This window comes from Tenrec ecaudatus, chromosome 12, assembly GCF_050624435.1.
Source record: "Tenrec ecaudatus isolate mTenEca1 chromosome 12, mTenEca1.hap1, whole genome shotgun sequence".
NCBI lineage: Eukaryota > Metazoa > Chordata > Mammalia > Afrosoricida > Tenrecidae > Tenrec > Tenrec ecaudatus.
In genome coordinates, this window is record NC_134541.1 from 55,297,880 (window position 1) to 55,321,978 (window position 24,099).

A 24,099-nucleotide genomic window follows, 5' to 3' on the forward strand; every position below is an offset into this window, starting at 1 on the left:
ACTGCTGACCTTTCAGATCACAGCCCAAAGTGTAACCACTATGCACCAGGGCTCCATAAATTGTACAGAAATTTCAAGTCAAACAAGAGAAAAAAAAGATGAGTGGATGCCTATGGCTAGTGTTAAGAATATGAAGTTACTGCAAATAGGCATGTGGGATCTTAATGAAGTGAGGACAATGCTTTAAAGTTACATTGTGGTAATTGTTGTACGACTTGATTCATTTTGAATAGCTGAATTGTACTCTTTAAAAGAGTACATATTGGACATCCCCTTACAGAAGGGTGACAAGGAAAAGACAAGCCAGGAAGGGTGCAGTATAGCACCGATGAAACATGCAACGTTCCTCTAGCTCTTTAATGCTTCCTCTCCCCCGCTATCATGGCCCCAATTCTACTTTACAAACCTTTCTAGACTAGAGCATGTACACTGGTACAGATAAGAGCTCGAAACTCAGGGGATCCAGGACAGATAAACCCCTCAGGACCAGTAATGAGAGTAGTGATACCAGGAGGGTAAGGAGAAGGTAGGGGAAGAAAGGGTTGGGGTGAGGGGACTGATCACAATGATCTCTATGTAAGTCCCTCCCAGGGGAACGTACAACAGAAAAGTGGGTCAAGGGAGGCATCAGTCAGGATAAGACATGAAAAAAAAATTATCAAGGATTTATGAGGAAGGGAGCATGAGGGAGTGGAAAAATGAGTTTATACTAAGGACTCAAGTAGAAAGAAAATGTTTTCAAAATGATGATGGCACCATATGTACAAATGTGCTTAACACAATGGGTGTTTGTATGGATTGTGATAAGAGTTGTATGAGGTCCCAATAAAATAATTTTTAAAAAAAATGATTAGGGCAAAGACTGTACAGATGTGCTTTATACAATTGATGTATGTATATGTATGAACTGTGAAAAGAATTGTATCAGCCCCAATAAAATGTTAAAAATACATAAATAAATTAAAAAAATTAAAAAATAATTTTTTTAAAGAGAAAATATTTTGGTAGGTTAACAATATGTTAGTAATTCTGTTACTAAAAACCTATAATCTAGATTTCCCCAAGACATTGTCAGTCATTAAAAAATAATACTTAAATATCAACTCTTCATATTTTCAGATAATTAACATTTCAAGAAATGAATTCCATATACAGAATTTTATTTAAACTCCTAAAAGAAGTGTGTAGGAGTTTATTCTTTAATACACTAGAAAAAGGAATTTGATGAAGTCCAGCAATTGCTCACTTTCATATATCAGAAGTTATATGCCCATGAGTTGACCCAAATATTTTGAATCAAAGTATGTACTGCTTCTCAGATAGTTACTCAGACACATTTAAAAAATAATATTTGTATTGGCATATCTTGCTTCTTCCAATATATCCTTTCCCTTCCCCTACAGTCTGTTTACCCAGACATCCTTTGACTAGGAAATAAAAATCTGAGGGGAATAAAATTTTTGTAAGCATTGTCTTTTTGAATTTCAGGTAAAATTGATTGTGTTGAGTCAATTGAATGTTCATCCAACTATCTTGTAGCTCTTGCATAATAAGTCTGAGCCACAGTTTCATCATCTTGTGTACAAGAACCAATTGGTTATCCTCCATTTTAAAAACCAATTATTAGTTTCTCCAAATAATTTGTAAGAAAATGATGTCACCTGTAAGCCTTAGGGAAAAAAGGTAGTCTTCAGAGGATATGGTCCCTTGGTGATGCTAGCTTGGTTTAAGTTTGTGGTACTCAGACTTGGGCAAGGCTTTCAAGCCTTCTGAAAAGAGCAGAGGGTCAATGAGGTCTGGTTTGGAAGCTTATTTACACAGAGCAGAGTGACTCAATCATAGAGACAGAGGAAAACCAGAAGTCTTAAAACTCCAGGATCAGTAGAGTCTGGTCTATAGAGTTCTTTCAAAAGGTGATCTATAAATTCATCCATATGTAATAGAAGAGAACAGAAGGGGTTACAACTATACTCTTGACTTGGACAAGAACATTGTACACGTGAAAACAGTAAGCATCGTTTGTTATTGCATACTTATTTTGCCCTTCCTGCATCTTTCTCCTTTTGTATTTTCCATCCCCTCACCTCCCTTTCCTTTCCTTATAGTTCTTTTTCCTTCCACATTATTTATTCTTAATAGTTATGATATTTTCACTGTCCCTTTATGAAAATGAAAGCAGGTTATTTTTAACAACAACCTGTTCAATAACAGAGTCCACATTTTACACTCCTAATTTAGTCTGTTACTATATCTAAGTATTTTGAGAGTTATGAACAAGAATACTACTAAATCTTTTCCCTTGAAAAATGTATGTGTGCATGTGTGTGCACATGCATGTGCATGTATACACTGCCATAAAATGCATAATATAATTCAAAATATGGGGAGAATAAATTCAGAATCACTACAAAGAAGTTTCTACTAACAGAATTTGTTGGACCTAAAGTTGAATCCTGAATCTATGACACTGGAAACGTTTCTTCTCTATTGGCCTCTTCAGCTAATATTTGATAAAGAAACAGAAATTATCATTTTATTTCCTTCCAAGCTTAATCATCTAAGATTGATTCTATATTAGTCTCATGATATAATCCTTCTCCATGCCTTACTTTATTTGGTGATGATCAAGGCACATCGAAAGTTAATTCTTCTGTCATAAGATTACTCATCAGAACTTAGATGTTGACTCCTGATACGGTATGCCCTGACACAATTATTCTTATAAATCTTGCTCTTTGCTGAAAAGAAGGGGTTTTAAGTCACCATCCTAACCCACTTACATAGTTGTCCATGGAAAAACATTCTCTCAGATTTCAAATGACTAGTTACCTCTAGGAGTTATTTTCTGAAATTAACTTCAATACTATCGTGAATCCTGATATTCTTCTCTAAATCCAGCTAAGTGTTTAACATATGCTATGAAAACCCAGTCACATAATTGAATAAGGTTTCTTTCTTTTCCAATATTAGGGGCATTTGGGACCTTGAGTAAGGTTGTAAGTCATTCATAAAGAATCATATCCTAAAATGAATCAGTTGTAGTAAAGTATTTTAGCTTACTCTAGATCAGTATTTCTATTTTTATTTGGTTCCATAAAGTATAGTCTGATAACCTTTACTCTGTGGCTCAATTTATTCATTCACAATTTGGAGGTAATGCTAGTACACATGATAGGTGGTTTTTAGCAAGAGTTACATAGATTAATACATATAGTTTAGAGTGAGTTCCAAAGAAACCAAAACCAAACTCACTGTGATTGAGTTGATCCCAAGTCATAAAGATCCAATAGGACAGAACATAACTGTCCCTGTGAGTTCCCAAGACTGTAAATCCTTATGGAAGGAGAAGACTCATCTTTCTCCTGTGGATTGACTGTTGGTTTTGAACAGCTGACCTTGTAGTTAGTATTAGTAGTCCAACTGGTATCCAACTAGATGACTAGGGGTACTCATAAGATATTTGTATTATGGGGCTTTGAAATATTTGTGGAAAAACTACATTATCTTTTAATACCAATTTTCCATGAACTTTCTGAAACCCCGACATATTATGTATGCATATCTAATAAAGGAGCCCGCTCTGTTACCTTGATAAACTGAAGTAACCTGTAGTTGAACTGGCAGAGCCAGGTCTGAGATGATCTCTGCTTTTCTTTCTAGCACCATGGTGTCCAACTAGCATAGCCACACACCTTGGAGAAATGAAGCAAACTAAGCATGACACCATTTAGTAGCCTTAATTCACTGGGGATTTCAGAATGACTGGTATTTCTGAACCTGTTTCCAAATTGAAGAGCTGTTTGTCATTAGATTCACAGAAGATGACCAGCAACACCTGAAATGCTCCCTTGAGTTCCTACCAAACATCTAGGAATGGAATAGCAGAGCTGGTGGAAGCCAGAGAAATAAAGGCAGCCTGTTGCAAGACAACTGGCATTTTAGATGAGGCTGGTGACAATTGTTCCCATCAGTAGTTTGGACGATCCTGGGGTAAAAATGACCAGCATTGCAGAGAAGAACCATATACAGAAGTTAGTAGCTTGTAAAACTACTTTGTTAACATGTCAAACATTTTATGTGTCTTCTTTTGGGTCATGGTTTTGAATCTGATTTTATGGAGTGAATTGTTAATTATTTAAAAATTTCAGACTTTAGTGAAAAATACATTTTATTATTTACATGTTATGGTAGCTAAGAATAAATGCTGTTCTTTCCAAATGCCTGTAAATTCATTTCAACACATAGTGATCCTAAGTACAGCAGAAAAACATACTGCCCCGTTCTGTACTACCTTCTCAATTCTTATGCTTCAGCCTATTGTGGGTTTTTTGTTTGTTTTTTAGGAGAAAATATATTTTTTAATAATTTTTTGTGTGGCTCATACAACTCTTATCACAATCCATACATAAGTCCATTGTGTCAAGCACATTTGTACAGTAATTTCCTTCATCATTCTCAAAATATTTGCTTTCCACTTAAGTCCTTGGTATCAGCTCATTTCCCCTCCCTTTCTGTCACCCCTCCCTCAAGAACACTTGATAATTTATAAATTATTTTGTCATGTCTTATACTTTCCAATGTCTCTCTCCCTACAACAACTTTTCTGTTGTCTGTCCCCCAGGGAGGAGGTTATTTGTAGATCCTTATAATCAGTGGTGTACCCTATCTCCCCCACCTTCCCTCCATCCTCCAATATCTCCACTCTCACCACTGGTCCTGAAGGGATCATCCACCCTGGATTCCCTGTGTTTCTGGTTGCTATCTGTACCAGTGTATATCCTTTGCTCTAGCCAGATTTGTAAGGTAGAATTGGGATCATGATAGTGGGGGGTGGGGTGGGGCAGGAAGCATTTGAAGTAGAGGAAAGTTGTATGTTTCATCGTTGCTACACTGCACGCTAACTGGCTCGTCTCCTCCCCACAACCCTTCAGTAAGGAGGTGTCCAGTTACCTACAGATGGGCTTTGAGTCTCCATTCTGCACTCCCCCTCATTTACAATGATATGATTTTTTTTGTTCTTTGATGCCTGATCCCTGATCCCTTCCTTTGACACCTCGTGGTCACACAGGCTGGTATGCTTCTTCCATGTGGGCTTTGCTGCTTCTGAGCTAGATGGCCACTTGTTTACCTTCAAGCATTTAAGACCCCAGATGCTATATCTTTTGATAGCCAGCCACCATCTGCTTTCTTCACCCCATTTGCTTATGCACCTGCTTTGTCTTCAGCAATCATGTCAGGAAGGTATGCATCATGGAATGCCAATTTAATAGAACAAAGTGTTCTTGCATTGAGTATATACGTGAGTGGAGGTCCAATGTCCATCTGCTGCCTTAATACTAAACTTGTAAATATATGCACAGAGATCTATTTTCCCATCATCCTACATAAATATATGTACACGCTTCTATAGACCACTATAAATGCCCTTTGCCTCCTATTTCTTTCCTCTGTTTCCTTTTACTTTTCTCCTGTCCCACTATCTTGCTCTGGGTTTCAGTAATTTCTCTCATTTGCATTGCTCTTGATGAATCCCTACCAGGCCTCTCACACCCTCCTTTGTTGAAGGCATTGTTTTAATCCATCTTATTGAGCATCCTCCTTTTATTGTTAGCCCTCTACTTTCACCAAGCATGATGTCTTTTTCTAGGAAGTGGACTCTCCTCATAACATGTCAAAAGTATGTGAGCTGAAGTCTCGCTATCCTCACTTTAAAGAAAGCATTTTGGCTGGATTTCCTCTAAGACAGATTGGTTTGGTCTTGAAGCCCATGGCATTTCACTATTCTTTGCTAACACTGTAATGCAAATGCATCAATTCTTCTACACTTTCCTTCCTCATTTTCCGACTCTCACGCATTAGCTGGTTGAAAATACCTTGGCTTTGGTCATGCACATCTTAGTTCTGAAAAAAGACATCATTGTTCTTTAATGCTTTAAAGAGTTCATGTGCAGCAGATTCGCCCAATGGAATATGTTGTTTGATTTCTCGACTGCTCCTTGCGTGATCATTGAATGCGAATTCAAGTAAAATTAATTTCTTGACTACTTAAATCTGTTCTATATCTATTATGATATTGCCTGCATCCCCCCACCTCCACAAAAAGGTGATAGATTACACTGCTGGACTTCTACTTCAGATTCATTTATATTTCATAATTTAATAATGCTTTGAATTTGATATATATATTTCATTTTGACTTCTAGGCATTATGTCTTTATTTTACACAAATAAATATTATAAAATATAGGATCATCTATTTCACACATATAAATGTGTATAACATGTATATCATAAAATTTTAAAAAAACTACTAACTTTAACAATGTGCCTGAGATAGAGACTAACCTGAGGGTTGATAAGGAGTTTATGGGGAGGAAGAAACCCTTGAAATAATTTGGCTTACTTCCATGTTTTTAGGGTTTAACTCTGAGTCCTATAATTGCTTTTAGGAAATCACTACTTGGTCAATCCATAGATTCTTTAAAGCAAACATGTACAATGGCAAGTATAATATTAACCTTGGAAAAACTGAAAATACACATTTTGTAATTTGCTGAATTTCACCTGTGACCCAAATAGTAATAGCACTGCAGACTATCTAGTTTTCAAAGTAGATCACTTTATCTCTTCACTCTGCCCACCTCACCTCACATTCACTTATCGACTTTTACTTTCTTCCCAGCGCCATTCAGTCAACTCCAGCTCAGGAGTAGCGTATTACTCTATAGGGTTGTAATGGCTGCTTTTAGAAAGTAAATTGCCAAGCCTTTTCTGAAGCCCCTCTGCTGAAATTGAAATCTCCAGCCTTCCAATTAGCAGCTGAGTACATTAACTGTTTGCACCACACAGGGACTCCAAATATTTACAAAGACATCAATTATACTTCATAAATAGATGAAAGGCTATCATTTTTTCTCCCTTGACTGACTGGTTACTTTAGACTTCATTTGTTTTCCAGCTGCACACTATTCATCATGCAAAATTCTACATAAATTTCAATTCAAGTCATTTATAAAATTTATGAAGCTCATCATTTGGCAATCATTGAAGCCAAATCTCCTCACCTAGGGCCTTTCATATTACAGATTTTAAATATTCTCCTACTTTTTAAAGTTGTATCTCAGAACTTCAGTAGCAAGTATTAATCATTTCTTAATGATAACATACACATACCTTCATTGCAAAATTATTAAAATGAATCATGTTTATTTCCCTAGCAGTTCTTTGAAAGATGAATATAAGAATTGTTTACTTTGATGAATATATAATTATTTACTTTGCTGTCTCAGCATTTCATAGTGTCTGATCAATGTAAGCTTGTTGAACAAAGAGAATAGCTTAACATTGTAGCCATTAAGATGTCTTTTTGCCTGATAAACAATGAAATTTTAACCAAATAAGCTTTATTGGAAGTATAAATCTCAACTTTAATTTATTAAATCTCTCATCTTTTTCTTTCAAGCTATAGAATCAATAGATCATCTTCTTATCAAAATTTCAAGAAAACAATTCCATTGCATCACCAAAAAGTCATGATCTAAATGATCTCTTGTTGTCTGGCCTCAAACATTTTTGATATCTTACGTTTCCTGATAAATTAAGAAAAGCAAAGGGATGTAAGTATGATAGATTTTTGAAAATTCTCAATATATTCTTCTCTGATAAATTCTATATATAAATCCCAATTTTATACTTGAAAATTGTTTTCCCTTTATATGTGAGAAAAACACATAATGTGGTAAGTCCATGTGAGTTAATGTAGTAGATTCCTAAGTATGCTATATTCTACTCCATGTAAGTTATGAGACTTATTGTTTCTTAATTCCCTTGGAGAGAATAAAATTCTAGAATCTTATGAAATAATAGGTTATCAGAAACTTGCATTTCCTTCCTAAAGGCTCTGAATAGAATATCATGTCCTTGCTTATAAAAAAAAGTTGAATTAAAAGTGTCATTGAAAATACTCTAGATCTCTTTCTTACTTAGAGTCAGTAAGTAATGTACATTATTTACAGTTACAGTTACTTCAGTAAGGAAGAATTTGCTATCATATTAAATTCTTTAGCATTTTGTTTGAAAAACAAATTATTTGTGCTTCTCTGTTGGAAAGGACTTAATGTTGTAAACCAGAAGACTTCATTTTTTTAAAAAAAGTATCATCCTGCAAGTAATAAAGTCTATATGGGATAACAGAGTCAAAATCCACCAGGATACTTTGATAGGCTTAAGAGATGGGCAAATGCCAAAAAGATTAAGTTGAATAGTTATAGAGGATTTGTATAAGGACATACATTTTATAGAAACAAACCAAGATATATTGAAAAATAATGGTCCAAGCACTGAAGAGTAAATATGGTGTGAAATTTTCCCTGTAATTTTACATTAGAAAGTTCCAGTTCAGACCACAGTGTTATCAAAGTTGCTTTGAGGGCTTAGGCGATGTAATAATACACTAACAGAAGTAGAATAAGGGATTTAGTGGCAGTATTCCTTTGCGATGGTCCAGTCTGGAATCGTTGATAACAGTAAATAGACAGGACAGGAATAATATAAACATTGCCATTGAGGAACGCAAAGCTGAGTCGTGGAAAAAGCCCTGGGAAGACAGTATTTGTTTAGAACAAAGCAGGTACAGCTGTTGTTTTCACGTCAGAAACCTGCCTACTCTGTGTCCAAGGAGGAAATCTAATACCGACGGAGAAGAGGTGCTCAAATTAGGCTTTATCTTACAGGCCCGTTATCATCAAAAGCAATGAGAATAGCACCAGAAAAGAAAGAGCAGCCGGTATTTTTAAAAATAGAACTCTTCTGTTCTAAAAGGCATGGTTTCTCCATCATTCCTCCATGATTTACAGTAACTGTGTGTAGACAATATTTTGTAGGGATGAAGGTATCCAAAGAAAAGAATGACTGGTTGACGTAAATACCTTTAAGTTTCTTTCAATAGAGAATGTTGAATTGCCTTTTATCTGCATGGCCATGGTTCTTCCTTTTCTTTTCTAAGTATGTATATATATTATGGGATATCGGACTTGGAATCCTTGAGTTCAAATTATGAACCGTTCACACACTGTATTTAACCTCTGTGATTCATTTCTCTTCGTCAGTGATGATATTAAACTAGTGTTACCTGTCTTATAGGATTTTTATTAAAGTTTAACTTCAAAATTACTCTGAAATTCTACACAAATTAAAATTTTATGTCTCGTTTTCCTAATTTCTTTCTGTGCTTCTATTTCCTTAGTCCTTAGTGTTTTTTTCTCTTAGTGTTATTTGATATTTCAAAATTAATTATAATAAAATAAAATCAATTTCACAGACAAGTTGCCTGCATTCAAACTTCATTACATATTGAGTCTCCTTCTTAACTAGGTGTTTTTTGTGTTATAATAAAAAGTATCTTTTCATTAGTAGTGACAATAGTTTCCTTTTTTTTCCCTTGTGATTCTACAGACAATGCCACTGGAGTGAAAATTGGAATCATTAACTTACTGTGATTTCCCCCTTTTCAGATTAAACCCAGCCCCATGGCCATAAAGAATCACACGTTGGTGACAGAATTCATCCTGTTGGGCATCCCACATACACAGGGACAGGAAACGGTGCTCTTTGTTGTTTTTCTGATCTTCTACCTCTGCACTCTGCTAGGAAATCTGCTCATCCTCTTAGCTGTGATGTCGGATTCCCATCTCCATACACCTATGTATTTCTTTCTCTGCAACCTGTCAGTGCTGGATATTGGTTTTTCTTCGGTGAGCACGCCCAAGATGCTGGCTAATCTCCTAGTGAGGAGCCGCGTCATCTCGCTGGGAGGCTGTATGGCCCAGGTCTTTTTCTATCACTTTCTAGGCAGCACTGAATGCCTGCTCTATACGGTGATGGCCTACGACCGGTTTGCTGCCATCTGTCACCCTCTTCGCTACACCATCATTATGAACCGCCGGGTGTGCTCCTTGTTGGCTGCCGGTACCTGGATTACGAGTTCCTTTCACGCCACCATTCTGACGACGCTGACCTTCCAACTGCCATACTGTGGGTCTCATGAAGTGGACTATTTTTTCTGTGACATCTTCCCGGTAGTCAAATTGGCCTGTGGAAACACCCTTGTCATTGAGACTGTGAGCTTCACCAACATTGGCCTCGTGCCCATGACCTGCTTCCTTCTTATTCTTGCCTCCTACGTTCGAATTGTCATTGCGATCCTCAGGATGCACTCCGCCGAAGGGAGGCGCAAGGCGGCATCGACCTGTGTCTCCCACCTTTCAGTGGTCACACTGTTCTTTGGTCCCTGTGCCCTCATCTATACTCAGCCATCCCTGAGTGAGGTGCTGGTCACTCCCGTGCAGATCTTTGGCAATGTCGTCACCCCCATGCTGAACCCCACAATCTATACTCTGAGAAATAAAGATGTCAAGGGGGCTCTGAAGAAACTGGCTGGGGGCCAGATTGTCTCAGAAGGAAGCCATTAGTCCACGAGCCCCAAATTAAATGATGAAAACAAACATATTCATGCCACTGGCAAGGGCATTCCTGTCAGAGAGAGAGGGGGGAAGCCACGCCAAGTGATACGGAATGGTGACATTGCTTTCATTCGCACAGACCAGGGATTGGCAAAATTGTCTCTCCAATTTAGAATACTTTATACTTCTGCATCCTATAGACTCTATCATAAATATTCAACTATGTTTGTCATGAAAGCAGCATACACACCATGTGAAAATAAAATCATGTTTCCATGCTCCAATAAAGCCTTACTTACAAAAAAAGACAACACATAAGGTTTCCCCGTAAGCCACAGTTTTCTTGCCTCTCTCAGAGTGAGCTGATTGTGAAAACACTCCTTCTATAAAAGCGCGGTGGATAATTGTTTAAGAGTACATGTCCTTGAACACACACTGAGTTGCACGCAGGCACAGCTGAATTATCTATCAGGCTTGGCAAGGAAGAGAAGATGGTGGAAGAGGAGAGTGAGGGCGCCCGAGGGGGTGCACCGTAAGTCCTCAAATATCCGGAGGGATGACTGCTGCTTGCTAGGACCCCGTTAGATGGGTCCGTGCAAATGTCAAGACACATTCCAAGACCTCTGTGTCTTGTATCAGGGAGTCATTTCTAGTCAACTTTCTTGGTACATTTCCCTTCACCTCAGAAGTCAGTGCACAACCTCATCTACCCTGAAAGTTGCTCAGCTTCCCCTACCATTCTGAATCACTGTGGTAAGTGTATGCATATGGCTAACTCAGTGAGATCAGGTCCTGTGACAGGATTCAAGGGACACGCACATAATGGCAGAAGTCATGGAGTTTAATACCCCGTTATCTTCACAAATGAACAAACTCTGGTTGGCAATGATGACTTTGCAATAAGGAGCATAATTGTACAGTCTGCATCTTTTAGTCGTGCTCCACCTATGCTGGGGTAACGTCTAATATTTATACAAACCCAAAGATCTTCTCTAATGGTATTGCTATTTCTGAGGTTAACTGAGCTATCAGTATGGTATTAGTAGTTAGAATTGGTCTTGGTCTTATGAGGTAAGTCGATTCATGAGATTTAGATAGAAAATAAGTAAATCAATAGGTAGATAGATAGATAGATTGATCTCCCTTGTTCTAGCTGTGTGGGACTGATTTCTTCTCTGCTAGTTCTCCATAAAGGTAGATAACAAAAACTGGCCATGCTAAACACTTAGAAGTTTTTTCTGTAGTAAGTATGATGGAATCTCTCCTTTGCCATTTGCTCATTAACTCCAAAGACCAAAAGTCAAATGTTATAGAACACTCAACTATTATTTTGACCTTTTCCAGAAGGGTGGTTATTAACCAAGGCTATTTTTGATTTGTATAAGTATTGCCTTTAAATCAACGCTGTTTTTGTTGTTTTGCTTACTGGATCATCTGCATATCTTCTGCTTTTTATTTTTGCAATTTTCCAATAGATATTTGCATAGGGATTAAGTGCTTGGGACCTAAAAGAAAGAAGGACAGAACAGCTCAGAGACAAACAGACGTCAGTCTGAATAATGAAAGAAGCAAAATGAAGAATGTGCCCAATGAGCAACTCTCAGGTTCATCCTTCATTTGCTTCAAGCTTGTGCAGCATTTTTGCTGCTAAAATTCTTTTATAAATGAGATACTCTTTGTATGTGCCATCATGAAAGCTTTCATAATAGCTTTCTCCTATTGGTTCTATTGTTTATGATATAAAACTCCTCTAGGACAGTTACAATTTCCCCATTAACACTATCCATACGATCCTCTCAGCAAGAGACAATATTTACCAATCTATGGCTTCTATGATACATGCTACGGGCTGGATGGAGACAAAGATGCCGTCCAACTAGTCCTAGATTCCAGGAACTGAAAGAGAACAATGCATCCTACTAAAATGAAACCTTAAGAAATAATTTTATAAATGATCTTAAAGTTTCCCCCATGCGTCTCCTTCCCCCCTTCTACCTCTCATCTTAATTAATCGCTTACCATTGCACAGGTCATTACTGCCAGTTAACACTCAGAATCTGATTCAGACAAAGCGTATTTTCTTTGATTTCCTTTAGCAGATCTGTAAGCAGCTGAAACTTAGAAAATGTTATTATTAAATGGATAATAGGAAAAGTAAGTGAGAAATGCCTAGAGACTAAGCATGAAAACACCTTGCCTAATGAAGTCAGACATCATCTTCGCAGGAGCGGCTAACTTCCCTAGACAAGCACCATCTTCCAGGGAAAGAAAAATAGCATCCATGTAATATATAAACAATGCAGCAAAGATCTTTGCCCTAAAAAGAAATCTCCAGAATATGAGAGACTGGCAGTAAAATAGGGTCTGTTACTTTTCTCCTTTTCAGTTTGAGTCATGGCCACAAGAGAAAGAAGATATTAAGAGAAAACTAACTCCTATGTAAAGAGATGCAAGTTTGGATAAAAATATTAAATAGATGATAGATAAAGAAGGCATATATTTATTGAACAGAATTTGTTGTGCTCTCATATGTGTTGAGCACATTCTAAATGTCATTATATCTTTAAGGTCATGATGCTCAAACTTGAAGATGTAATGGCAATTAGATATGGTCAATGAATGACATAGGTACATCTGTAGCGACATGTGTTAATGCTTCAGAAATGGCCCCCGGAGTTAAGCAGGCACTCACCTTGTGCCTTTCTGTCGATGGGGTTTTGGTAGCCCACTCCACTGTCCATATAAAATAACAGATAATTCCTTACAGGACTTGAAAGCTCTGTCATTCTCTCCTGGAACAGGTGGGTGGTTTCAAATTGCTGACTTTGAAAATAGCCACACAATACATAACCTGTGCCACCAGAGCACCCCCATAAAGCAGAAGGGCAGCATAAAGGAGGAAAGCCCACATGAGATGGAGTGACACAATAGGTACAACAATGGGCTCAAATTTAGCTACAATGGTGAGGATGGCACAGGACTGGGTGGTCTTTTGTTCTGTTTTCCTTAGGGTTGCTGTGGGTGGGAACGGATTCAATGGCAGCTAGCAACAGCAATAACATAGCTGATAAAAATAAATCCAAGATAATTTAAAGACAGCAAACACATTTACCTTCATACTTTTCATTGAAAAAGTATTGCTTTCTTAAAAAAATCCTTACATGAACAAATGTCAAGCAAGTACTATAAAAATAATTAACATTGTATTTTTACAAATAAACAGATCATTTCTTTCAGATAATTATTTTTACTATGCTTGTTTATTTTTGGAAATAACAACGGAAGCTCACATGCTTTTTGATTGCCCTTCTTGGTGTTATTTTGCTTGTGATGGATGAGCACTAAGCTATGGATGGTGTCACTGTCAGCACTGAGTGCATGTTTGGGAAGATGTTTGATGGATGAGCTGGTGAGGCCATAATATTTTTAAAATCATTTTATGAAGGGCTCATACAACTCTTATCACAATCTATAAATACATCAATAATGTATAAAGCGCATTTGTACATTCACTGCCCTCATCATTCTCAAAATATTTGCTCTCCACCCAAGTCCCTGGCAGCAGCACCTAATTTTACCCCTTCGTCCCACTTCCCCGTCCTTCATGAACCCTTTATAATTTATAAATTATTATTTTGTCATATACAACATCTCCCTTTACCCACTTTTCTATTGTCTGTGCCCCACGGAGATTATATATTGATCCTTGTAATCGGTTCCCCCTTTCCACTCCACCCTCCTTCGATCCTCCCAGTATCACCACTCTCACCACTGGTCCTGAAGAGATCATCACCCTGGATTCCCTGGGTTTCCAGTTCCTATCTGTACCAGTGTACATCCTCTGGTCTGGCCAGATTTGTAAGGTAGAATTGGGATCATGGTAGAGGGGGTAGGGTGGGGGGAGGAAGCATTTAGGAACTAGAGGAAAGTTGTATGTCTTATCATTGCTACCCTGCACCCTGACTGGCTCATATCTTCCCTGTGACCCTTTCATAAGGGGATGTCCAATTGCCTACACTTGGCCTTTGGGTCTCCACTCTGCATTCCCCCTCACTCACAATGATATGATTTTTTTTTTGTTCTGATGATGCCTGATACCAGTTGCCATTGGTGCTTTCTAGAACAGCAACAGAAAACTGTTGTTAGTTTTGGGAAAACAGTAGTTGTAGCAGCACCATGCAGCAGCTCCTAGTTATACCGTCTCTCATTCTTCCTCCCACCAGATGATGAGCTCCCACGTCGTCTCTTGCTGGTGGTAGCAGCACTTGCATGCCCATGCAAGGACTGCAACAAAATCATAGCAACCCTTATCAGACAAAAATATCCAGACATACAACTATTGATTCTTGACATCTCTTTTACCTATGTCTATACAGTATTGAAGCTAGTGTTTCCATGTCGTGAATCCTTCCTCCAAGGAATCCTGAATTCTTTCATTTACACACATTAAATTGGGAGTGTGACATTCTCCAGGAAATGAAGTTGTGTTCCTTGAAATTTTCTTGAATTTGGGGAAGAAAATGAAGTCTGACGTGGCTATGTGTTGAATGAGGTAAATTCTCCCACACAATTCTCATAGAATAGCCCTTGCTACCATGTAGGACAGTAGTGAATGTTGTGAAGGCAAAGAAAGTATTTGGGACAATTTTCTTGCCCTACTTCTCACTGATACAGCTTTCTATTTTCTTAAAATTTCTTCATAATAAGTCCTCATGATAATCCTGTGTCAATTAAGATAATCTATCATGATTACCTATTGATATTCCTAAAAAAAGCTTCCATAACTTCTGTGCAGATCTTGCCTTGAGTTAAAGTCACACAGTAGACCTTTTCAGAAACCACTGATTTGATTGGACTTTTATTGAAGGCACCCTCAGGAGTCTGAGACAAGTGTATAGTAAAAAAAATTGTATGTAGCCTTCTGGAAGCCACAGAGACATGTTTAAATGCATTTTCAATAAACATGTATGGGTATGAACTGAACCCTAGTTTCATTATTTCCAAACTTACTCTAATAATATCGTGCTCAGATGGCTCATCTCTAAAACCCTACGCCCAGAGACAGAGTACCGGGCTAGTGGCTCTCTTTTGACCAGTATGAGTATTTCTATCTGGTTAAAATGAGAGCAGTTATATCCCACTAAAGTGTAATATTTTAAACCATGTGATTGTTACATCATGCAGAAAAGGTAGCTTGGACATCTGCTTGCCAGCAATTTTTTTTAAAAAGGGCTCCGGGTGGCATAGTGGTTACGCATGGTAACATTTAATACCCCACTGTGGTGCCACTCCTTACTTTGCAACATAAAAGCATCAGTTGTAAGGGGACAAAGGAGGATCTCTCTCTTTAGAAGACTCTTCCCTGTTGATCTTCTATGTCCTCTTCAGTCTTATATCCACATTTCATTTTTTAAATCCTGCATCAAAAAGAGCAGTGTATGTGCCTATCTATGCCAGTACACAGGGAAATGGGCTGAAATGATTGCATGGGACCTGCGGTGCTTTGTGCTTTGTGCATAAGGCAGCTGCGAGTTGGAATCCACTCCATGAGCCTCACAACAACAGCACAGTGTGTGTTCACCAGATGTTGTTTGTTCAATGCCTGCAGTAAGCAGAAAGCAAACACGACTCACACATAGACATTGTGAAATGTATCTAAGCACTGCACATCCATGCATTTAACACTCATGTGTCATATAAATGTATACAAATAGGTGTGTTTTTATATACTCATACTACTAATACCTCATGGCATCAAGTACATGCTGATCCACAGTGACCCTTTAGGACAAATTGAAAGTGCTCCATAAAGATATCCAAGACAGGAGATGTTTTCAGAATCAGATGACTGGTGTTTTCTTCTGTGAGACATCTGCTGACCTTTCTGTTGGCAGCATATTGTTTCATCAGTTGTGTCACCAAGACTCCTTAAATACTTCTTGCAAAGCAAAAATTTCCAAAGGCTTATGGGTTAGTCTGTTACTAAGATTTTACCCTTCTCACTCTAGTATGTAATAAAGACTTAAAAATAAACAGAGTGAAGCTTTGTATCTATCACTAAAACATAAGCAAAGTATTGCAATTATTTACTCATTAGTTAGATATAGATAAGAAAAAATATATAAAGCTTAATCCATGACTTGAATCAATATTTACAGTTGTGATAAGAGATGTGAGAGCCCACAATAAAAGTTTTTAATAAAAAAGAATTATGCCTATAAATGAAATCTAGTCATTATAGAGTTACAATGATTCATACATACACACACACACACACACACACACACACACACACACACACACCTGGGGGTACCCCCGCCAAATCGGATTTTCCTGCATTTATTTAATTAATTAAAATTTTCAAAACAACCTTATCACCTTTAAAGTACACTCCATTACACTTAATATCTTTGTCAAATCTGTGAATCCATTCTTGCAAACATTTTCCAAACTCATCTGTTTGGATGGCTGAAAGCACTTCCCTCATTTCATTCTTCACCTCTTCTACATCATCAAATCGCTGTCCTTTCATGTCCTCTTCATTCATAGAAACAAAAATAAGTTGCATGGAGCAAGGTGGGGTGAGTAAGGCGCATTGGGCAAGAGAGGCATGTTGGTTTTTGCCAAAAACTGGAGCACTGAGATGTGTGCATGAGCAGGTGCATTGTCATGGTGGCAAAACCAGCCCTTGTCTGCCATAAATCAGGCCTTTTTATGTTGTACACTATAAACACAATCTTTTAAAATCTCTAAATAGAAAGCTTGATTAACAGTCTGGATGGAACAAACGCCAAATGCACTACAAATTAACATTATCATCCCTTTCATATGTTGATGGACATCCAGAATGAAGTTTGTCATCAATAGACATTTCCCCTTGTTGAAATGAGAAAACCACTCATACACTTGAATTTTTCCCATAGCGCTGTCCTTGTAAGCTGTGTTCAACCTCTCAACTCTTTCCGTGGCATTTTTCCCAATGAGGAAGCAAGCTTTAACAGCTGAACACTGTTTTTTTAAATCAGCCATCACAAGAAATGAGATCCAAGCAACACTGCTTTTATGAAAATATTCACTATGACCAGAGAAAACCTTCTCAGGTGATGGCACTGAGTGCACTGACTAAGAACAAGTTGCGCAATGCTTGCCTAGTGGGAAAAATGCATACTATGAAAGTTCTGCCCAGCAGAGCTTTGCCCATTTTTTGTACCCACTTGTGTGTTGCATATTATATATATTTCATGTTCCCAGTTTTAAAAGCAAATTCTCTTTTATTTTCAGAAGATGAAAGACATTATCTCTTAATGTTAGCATTCTTAAGAATTCATGTCAATATTTGCTAGATGCTTTCATTCAGCTCCCAGATAAAAGCACACCAACTATTACTGTTCTACGGGATCTTGATCCTGTTAGTAGTGACTATTAGGGCAATTAAACTTTTGAATCTTGTATCTTAGATTGGTTTTCATAAATTTCTCTATTTTATTCATGATAAATAACTTTAGAAAATATATTTTGGCTATATCATCATCATATCCTGAAATTTTAAGTTTTAAAAATTTAAATAACTCATCATGAAGTCTACTTGTTCTCTAATGATACCTGATATAGCTTAATAGCTGTTCGTAATGAAACAAGAATAATAAATGACAATCGTGAGACTCTTAAACATTTGGAGCCAATGGGGAATAGGAAATCTCTTCTTGTTTTTTCTCACTAGAATTAAAGCCTGTGAGAGCTGAATCTAGGGAGAAATCATTATTAGTGTTAATTTCAAATCAGACCCATAGGATCTATACTCAGAGTATAAATTATTTCTTTCAAATCAACTAAACAATGAAAAGGTCCAGTGCTGTGGACATCAGAATCTTAAAAGATCAAGCTCCAGTGACACGAAATAATTGTCAAAGGACATATTTAGGGGATGACTCACCCACTCAGCATCCAAGGATCATAAGGTTAGTATTCAAAAGTACCTGCCAGGATAATCAGAATCTTTTTCTCCTCCAAAACAAAAATGTACACTCTTGTATTCTCAGGGAAGAAGAGGGTTGTATTTGAATCTTATCCTTTGTTTTCTAAGGATCCTCTTAGATTTGAAATCCAAGAGTAACTGGTCTTCCTCCTTATGTACTTAACCCCGAACACAACTAATCATATGCTTCTCCTTGTGCTTAGTCTTAGTCATTTGACACTGTCTCCCAAAGATAATTAAGCGAATGGCATTACTGAACAAACTCATTAGCTGACAGTTTAGAAAGTTACACATTTGAATTTAGGATATTGGCTTGTGGGGAAGGCTTTGTTTCTCTCTGACTCTGGAGAAAGGTCCTGGTCTTTTTGCTTGGGCATCTTTCTTCCCTCATATCTGAACTACATATATCTCAAAAAAGGTTGACTCTACACTAACCATAACTAATTAACGTTAAAAGGGCAACACATTCCCAAATGGGTCATCACCACAGGCATACAGGTCACAACTTACAATGTTTTTTTTTTTCAGGACATTTTTTCAGTCCATAATATACTCATTCTAAAACACACACGCCCTTATCATATTCCTCCTCCTTATGTTATTATTAAACCATGGCATTTACTTGTCTACTCAATTCAATTCAGACATAGATACTTTGTTGTCTTTTATTTGGTTGATGTTAACTTCCACAAATCTTTCAAAAGCTTCATTAAACCCTATCTTATTGAGAATTGCTACATATGAGCAACTATAATAAGTACTATATTAATATTCAGTCTAGAGGAAAAGGAAAACCAATAAAAATGGTGATTATTAGAGAATTAAATAGCCAAGTTTTAAGTGTAAATGTAAAAAAATTCATGAATGTAAATAATTATGGTCTTATTAACTTGGGTCTTCTATGCTTTAAATAGATCATTGGAAGCAGAGAGTTGAGAATATAGGATAGGGCAAAATCAAGGGCCTATCAAATGCCCATTTTTGAAACAGCCAGCATGTGCTGTTAATTTAAATAATTTGTTGTTCAATGTCTCAAGTCTTAAATACCCTGGATATGGATTGGTTATAAATAAATAAATTGAAATTTATTTATAGATCATGGAAAATACTGATGTATTTTAAGAGTTTAACATTCAGTAAAATAATTGTGATCTCTGTATTATTACTTATACTAATGAAAAAGTACCCTCAAGATATGTTAAGAAAACAAAGTCTAGCCATTATTATTAGAAAGAAAATGCTGTGCAAATGAAAGATTTCAGAGAGAAAGTCACTATGTTGATATAAAAATATTAATATCTGTTAAATTCTTACCAACAATCAATAACAATACTAAGCACTTTCCAGGTATAATTTTATTCAATTACAGCACAATCAAGAGATAGATATTAATATCGCTGGAATTTTATTTTTCAGATGCTTGATATGTGGATGTAATTTATTCTAGGTCACATATCAAGTATGTACTTGAGCTGAGATTTGAACTCAAGTCTGTCCACCAATATCAGTGCCTATTAAAGTTATAAAATCATGAAATGGTGGAATTAAAAGCAGTACTAAAGAATACATATGTAATATTTCCTCCAAGGCTGTTGCTGTTGGGAAATTATGACATGTGACGTGCTTATTCAGGTTATGCTTGAATTCTTCTAGTTTTGTGCATGGACTGCACTCAGAGGCAGCTGATTTAATTTCTGATATGTCTGATGGCTAAAATGTTCTTGTTTGTTCTGAAATAAAATATTTTTCTCCATGGTTTCCAGCAAAAAGTTTTACCTCAGCCTTTTGAAGACATATAAAGAGTTCCAAATGCCATTGCTATCAAGTTGATGACAATAGAGTAACTTAGGCATGTTCCATATCATTTCCAGGGATGTGAACTTCCCCGAAGCAGACTGCTCTATCTTCATCCCTTGGAATATTGAGTGGGTACCAACACCCGCCTTTTGGTCACTAACCAAGCTTGGAACTACTGCACCACTATGGCTCCTTTAAAAGAACCCAAAAGATCAATTGCTACAAATGGCAATCATTAATAATTTTGAAGATAGATGCCACTTATTATATGTAGTTTTCCTAGTAGTATAGCCAAATCTTTGAGCTATTCTTCATAGTGCTAGGCCTCTTGATATTTTCTATGAAATTATCTAAATTCCAAATATTGTATACCAGCTGAATATACTAACACCATATTTGCTTGTGCTAAATAGGAGTCTGATTTGTATTTTGTAGAGTATATTTATTTTTTCAAATGTAAATACATATCTCAGTAAAAATCTATCTTCCATTGTTGATTTGCTATGTCTTGTATTTACAGTGAAATGCATAATTATGTTACATATTGCATCTCTGCAAATTTTAATTTTGTAGCAAATGTAAATAAACTATAAAATTATTAAAATGTATTTTTGTTATAAACACCTTTTATACACTTAGGTAATGTGAATGGTTTTAAAATGTATATTACTTTTACCTTGAAGTCAGTCTAAAGCACACAAATCATAGACCTCAGTCCTCAGGTCCTGGTACACATGACCTAAATATAGGTCGTTTTTTTTCTGCCCTGGGATTGTTAATGAGCAACAGTAAGAAATATTCTCTAACTCCTGGTGAAACTGTTCAGATACAGGAGTTACCAGCCAGAAGTTATGTCCCTATCTTATAGTCTGTGATAAGAAGGGGAAACGAGCCACATCGTCTCAAAGATGAAATGGTCTTGCTAACTATCTAGTGCTTCAGCTATTCTGAGTTAGGAGTCTAATAAAGAGTAATGAAGACTTTTATTAGGAGTTTCCACAGATTAATTGGAGAAAAGCATTCACTATTTTTTCTCATTCAGAGAAAGAGGAAATGTCATTATTGTGCATGCTAATATACATGACATCATAGTATACGTGCTGCACATGGGAGGCATAGAACATGTCTTGGGGAGGAAGATAATAAAATATCAGTAATACACCTTCTGACTGACCAAAACAATCAACAAGATGTGTTTCTCTTCATAATCTATAAAATAAATTAAGTATAAGATTCTTGAAGTCTATTATTCCTACTGTGGTCAACTATAATCATTGGACATTCCCAAGCCACAGGAGAGGCTGAAAAGAGCTTTAGTTTATTAATGTTTACCAATGAAGGACAAAACAAGGATGTCCATAGAATCATTTCCCTCCCGACCAAAAACCTATTATGCATGTGGATAAGCTCAAACATACACACTCACACACAGATGCACATAAACAGTAATTTTTCTATTTCTTTTTTAGATCCTACTGAGAAGATAATGGACCATAGAAACGATTCCTCAGTCACTGAGTTCATCCTTGCTGGACTAACGGACCGTCCTGGACTCCAGCTCCCCCTCTTCCTCCTCTTCCTAGGAATCTATGTGGTGACTGTGGTGGGAAACCTGGGCATGATCACACTGATCGGTCTCAGTTCTCACCTGCACACCCCCATGTACTTTTTCATCAGCAGTCTGTCCTTGATTGACCTCTGCCATTCCACTGTCATTACCCCCAAAATGCTAGTGAACTTTGTGACAGAGAAGAACATCATCTCACACGCTGAATGTATGACTCAGCTTTATTTCTTTCTGGTTTTTGCTATTGCAGAGTGCCACATGCTGGCTGCAATGGCATATGATCGCTATGTGGCCATCTGTAGCCCCTTGCTTTATAATGCCATCATGTCTTATCACGTCTGCTTACGGCTCACAGCAGGAGTTTATGCTTTGGGGATAATTGGATCTACAATTCACACAGGCTTTATGTTGAAACTCTTCTTTTGCCAGAACAATGTGGTTAACCATTATTTCTGTGATCTGTTCCCACTCCTGGAGCTGTCCTGCTCCAGCATCTATATCAACGAGCTCCTGGTCTTGGTTCTGAGTGCATTTAACATACTGACACCTGCCTTAACCATCCTTGCATCTTATATCTTCATCTTTATCAGTATTTTCCACATTCGCTCCACTGAGGGGAGGTCCAAGGCCTTTAGCACTTGCAGCTCCCACATCTCAGCTGTTACTCTCTTTTATGGTTCTGCAGCATTCATGTACCTACAGCCATCAACCGTGAGCTCCATGGACCAAGGGAAAGTGTCCTCTGTGTTTTATACTATTGTTGTGCCCATGCTGAACCCCATGATCTACAGTCTGAGAAATAAGGATGTCAAGCTTGCCCTGAAGAAAATTCTAGAGAGCAGACCCTACTCATGAATGGAATCATTGATTTCATGTACTTTCAGAAACAGATCAGTGGTTTTCTGAGATATATAATTTTTTAGTTAATTGTTGAAATTTGTAGGTTGACGAATAGGCACTGAGTTCCACTATGTGTCCAAATTCACTTCATACCATCTTTTCTTACAAGCCCGTTCTACACTGACTATAGATAGAGAAGTACAGAGTATAAAATCAAATATTATTTATCATTACAGATACTATAGTGTCATTATTAATAGAACGAAAGTGAAGAGCAACATTTATAAATTTATGAGAGTCACATGCATGATGAAAATTTTATAAAATACCTACCCAGGACTAAATAGCTTAAATGCATCACTTTTATAATATTCACAGTACTTCTGCAAAGCAACTACTAGTACATATTATCCTTTCAAAAATGAAAAAAATTGCATGACAAACTGTCTAGAGTGTCTCACAATAAGCATTTAATCCTGGAAACAAATTCCAAGAATCAATATATCACTCCAAATATTTCTCAGACACAAGGTGGGAATTGTAGGACTCCTAAATTTAAAGACTCCTAAAGAATTATCTACACACTGAACATCCAAAGTTTTCAATATGACTGCATTTCTGTCCGTTGAATATATTCCACGGAAAGGTCACCTTTCTCTTTTGACAGAATCAAATTCTTTCAGATCCTTGCCGACCAAAGCAACATCATTGGGAACATCATTGGGAAAGTCTTCGTCATTTTATAAGATATCAAGTATCTGTCCAAAAGTAGCCCAAATAAGATTGTTTTAATCTTTATGTGGGAAATTATATGTTCTTTGTGAGTCAATTTCTCCTAGAAGTCCTAAATCCTGCTAAGTTATATCACTTTCATGTTTCCTTGTTGATTTTATTTTGCCCCCAAATTTTGAAGCAGTCACCTGTTCATGTAAATTTTACCTTGAAAATGTTTATTTCCTCACTTCCTATTATAGTTTTTCTGGTGCAGGATATTTAATAGCCTGAGATTTTACATGATAATATAAATATTCTACTGCCTTGGGTCTCTCTGTAATTCAAACCATTCTCCTCATTATGGATACATCAAGTTTGCATGATTTTGTTTCCCTGTACTCATTTAATACAACAAGTTGAACAGTTTACTAATTGTAGGACCCCGATTCCCTCCTTGGCCAAACACACACAAGTACGTGATGGCTAGATTTCCCTTCCCTGGGCTGGTCAGGAGAATTCACAGCAAACGTATTCTGCCTTAAGACAAAGCTTTTTATATTGCAGGAAAATAGAAAAAAACTCAGTGGAGATCAATGTACATGGAGACTCCTAATGAATGTAAAACACCCACCATAAACTATAGCGTTCCACAAACTTGAGGTTCAGAAAATAAACTCTACTACAAAATCCTTCCACTTCCAACTCTTTTTAACTCCTTTTATTCTGAACCCTGAAATAACAATCAG

At 37.0% G+C, this 24,099-nt stretch overlaps 2 protein-coding genes across 2 annotated transcripts; both read left to right on the top strand.

Annotated features, from left to right (window-relative positions):
* The first annotated feature begins 9,527 nt into the window (after positions 1 to 9,527).
* LOC142422677 (olfactory receptor 10D3-like) lies at positions 9,528 to 10,469 on the top strand. The gene has a single exon (XM_075527985.1). The coding sequence runs from the start codon at positions 9,528 to 9,530 to the stop codon at positions 10,467 to 10,469; it is 942 nt and encodes a 313-aa protein (XP_075384100.1).
* Positions 10,470 to 21,706: 11,237 nt separating this feature from the next.
* LOC142422490 (olfactory receptor 8G3-like) lies at positions 21,707 to 22,654 on the top strand. The gene has a single exon (XM_075527860.1). The coding sequence runs from the start codon at positions 21,719 to 21,721 to the stop codon at positions 22,652 to 22,654; it is 936 nt and encodes a 311-aa protein (XP_075383975.1). The 5' UTR covers positions 21,707 to 21,718.
* The last annotated feature ends 1,445 nt before the right edge of the window (positions 22,655 to 24,099 follow it).

Bases quoted from the DNA above. Each gene is read 5' to 3' on its own strand.
- LOC142422677 (XM_075527985.1), top strand. From the start codon at position 9,528: ATGGCCATAAAGAATCACACGTTGGTGACAGAATTCATCCTGTTGGGC.
- LOC142422490 (XM_075527860.1), top strand. From the start codon at position 21,719: ATGGACCATAGAAACGATTCCTCAGTCACTGAGTTCATCCTTGCTGGA.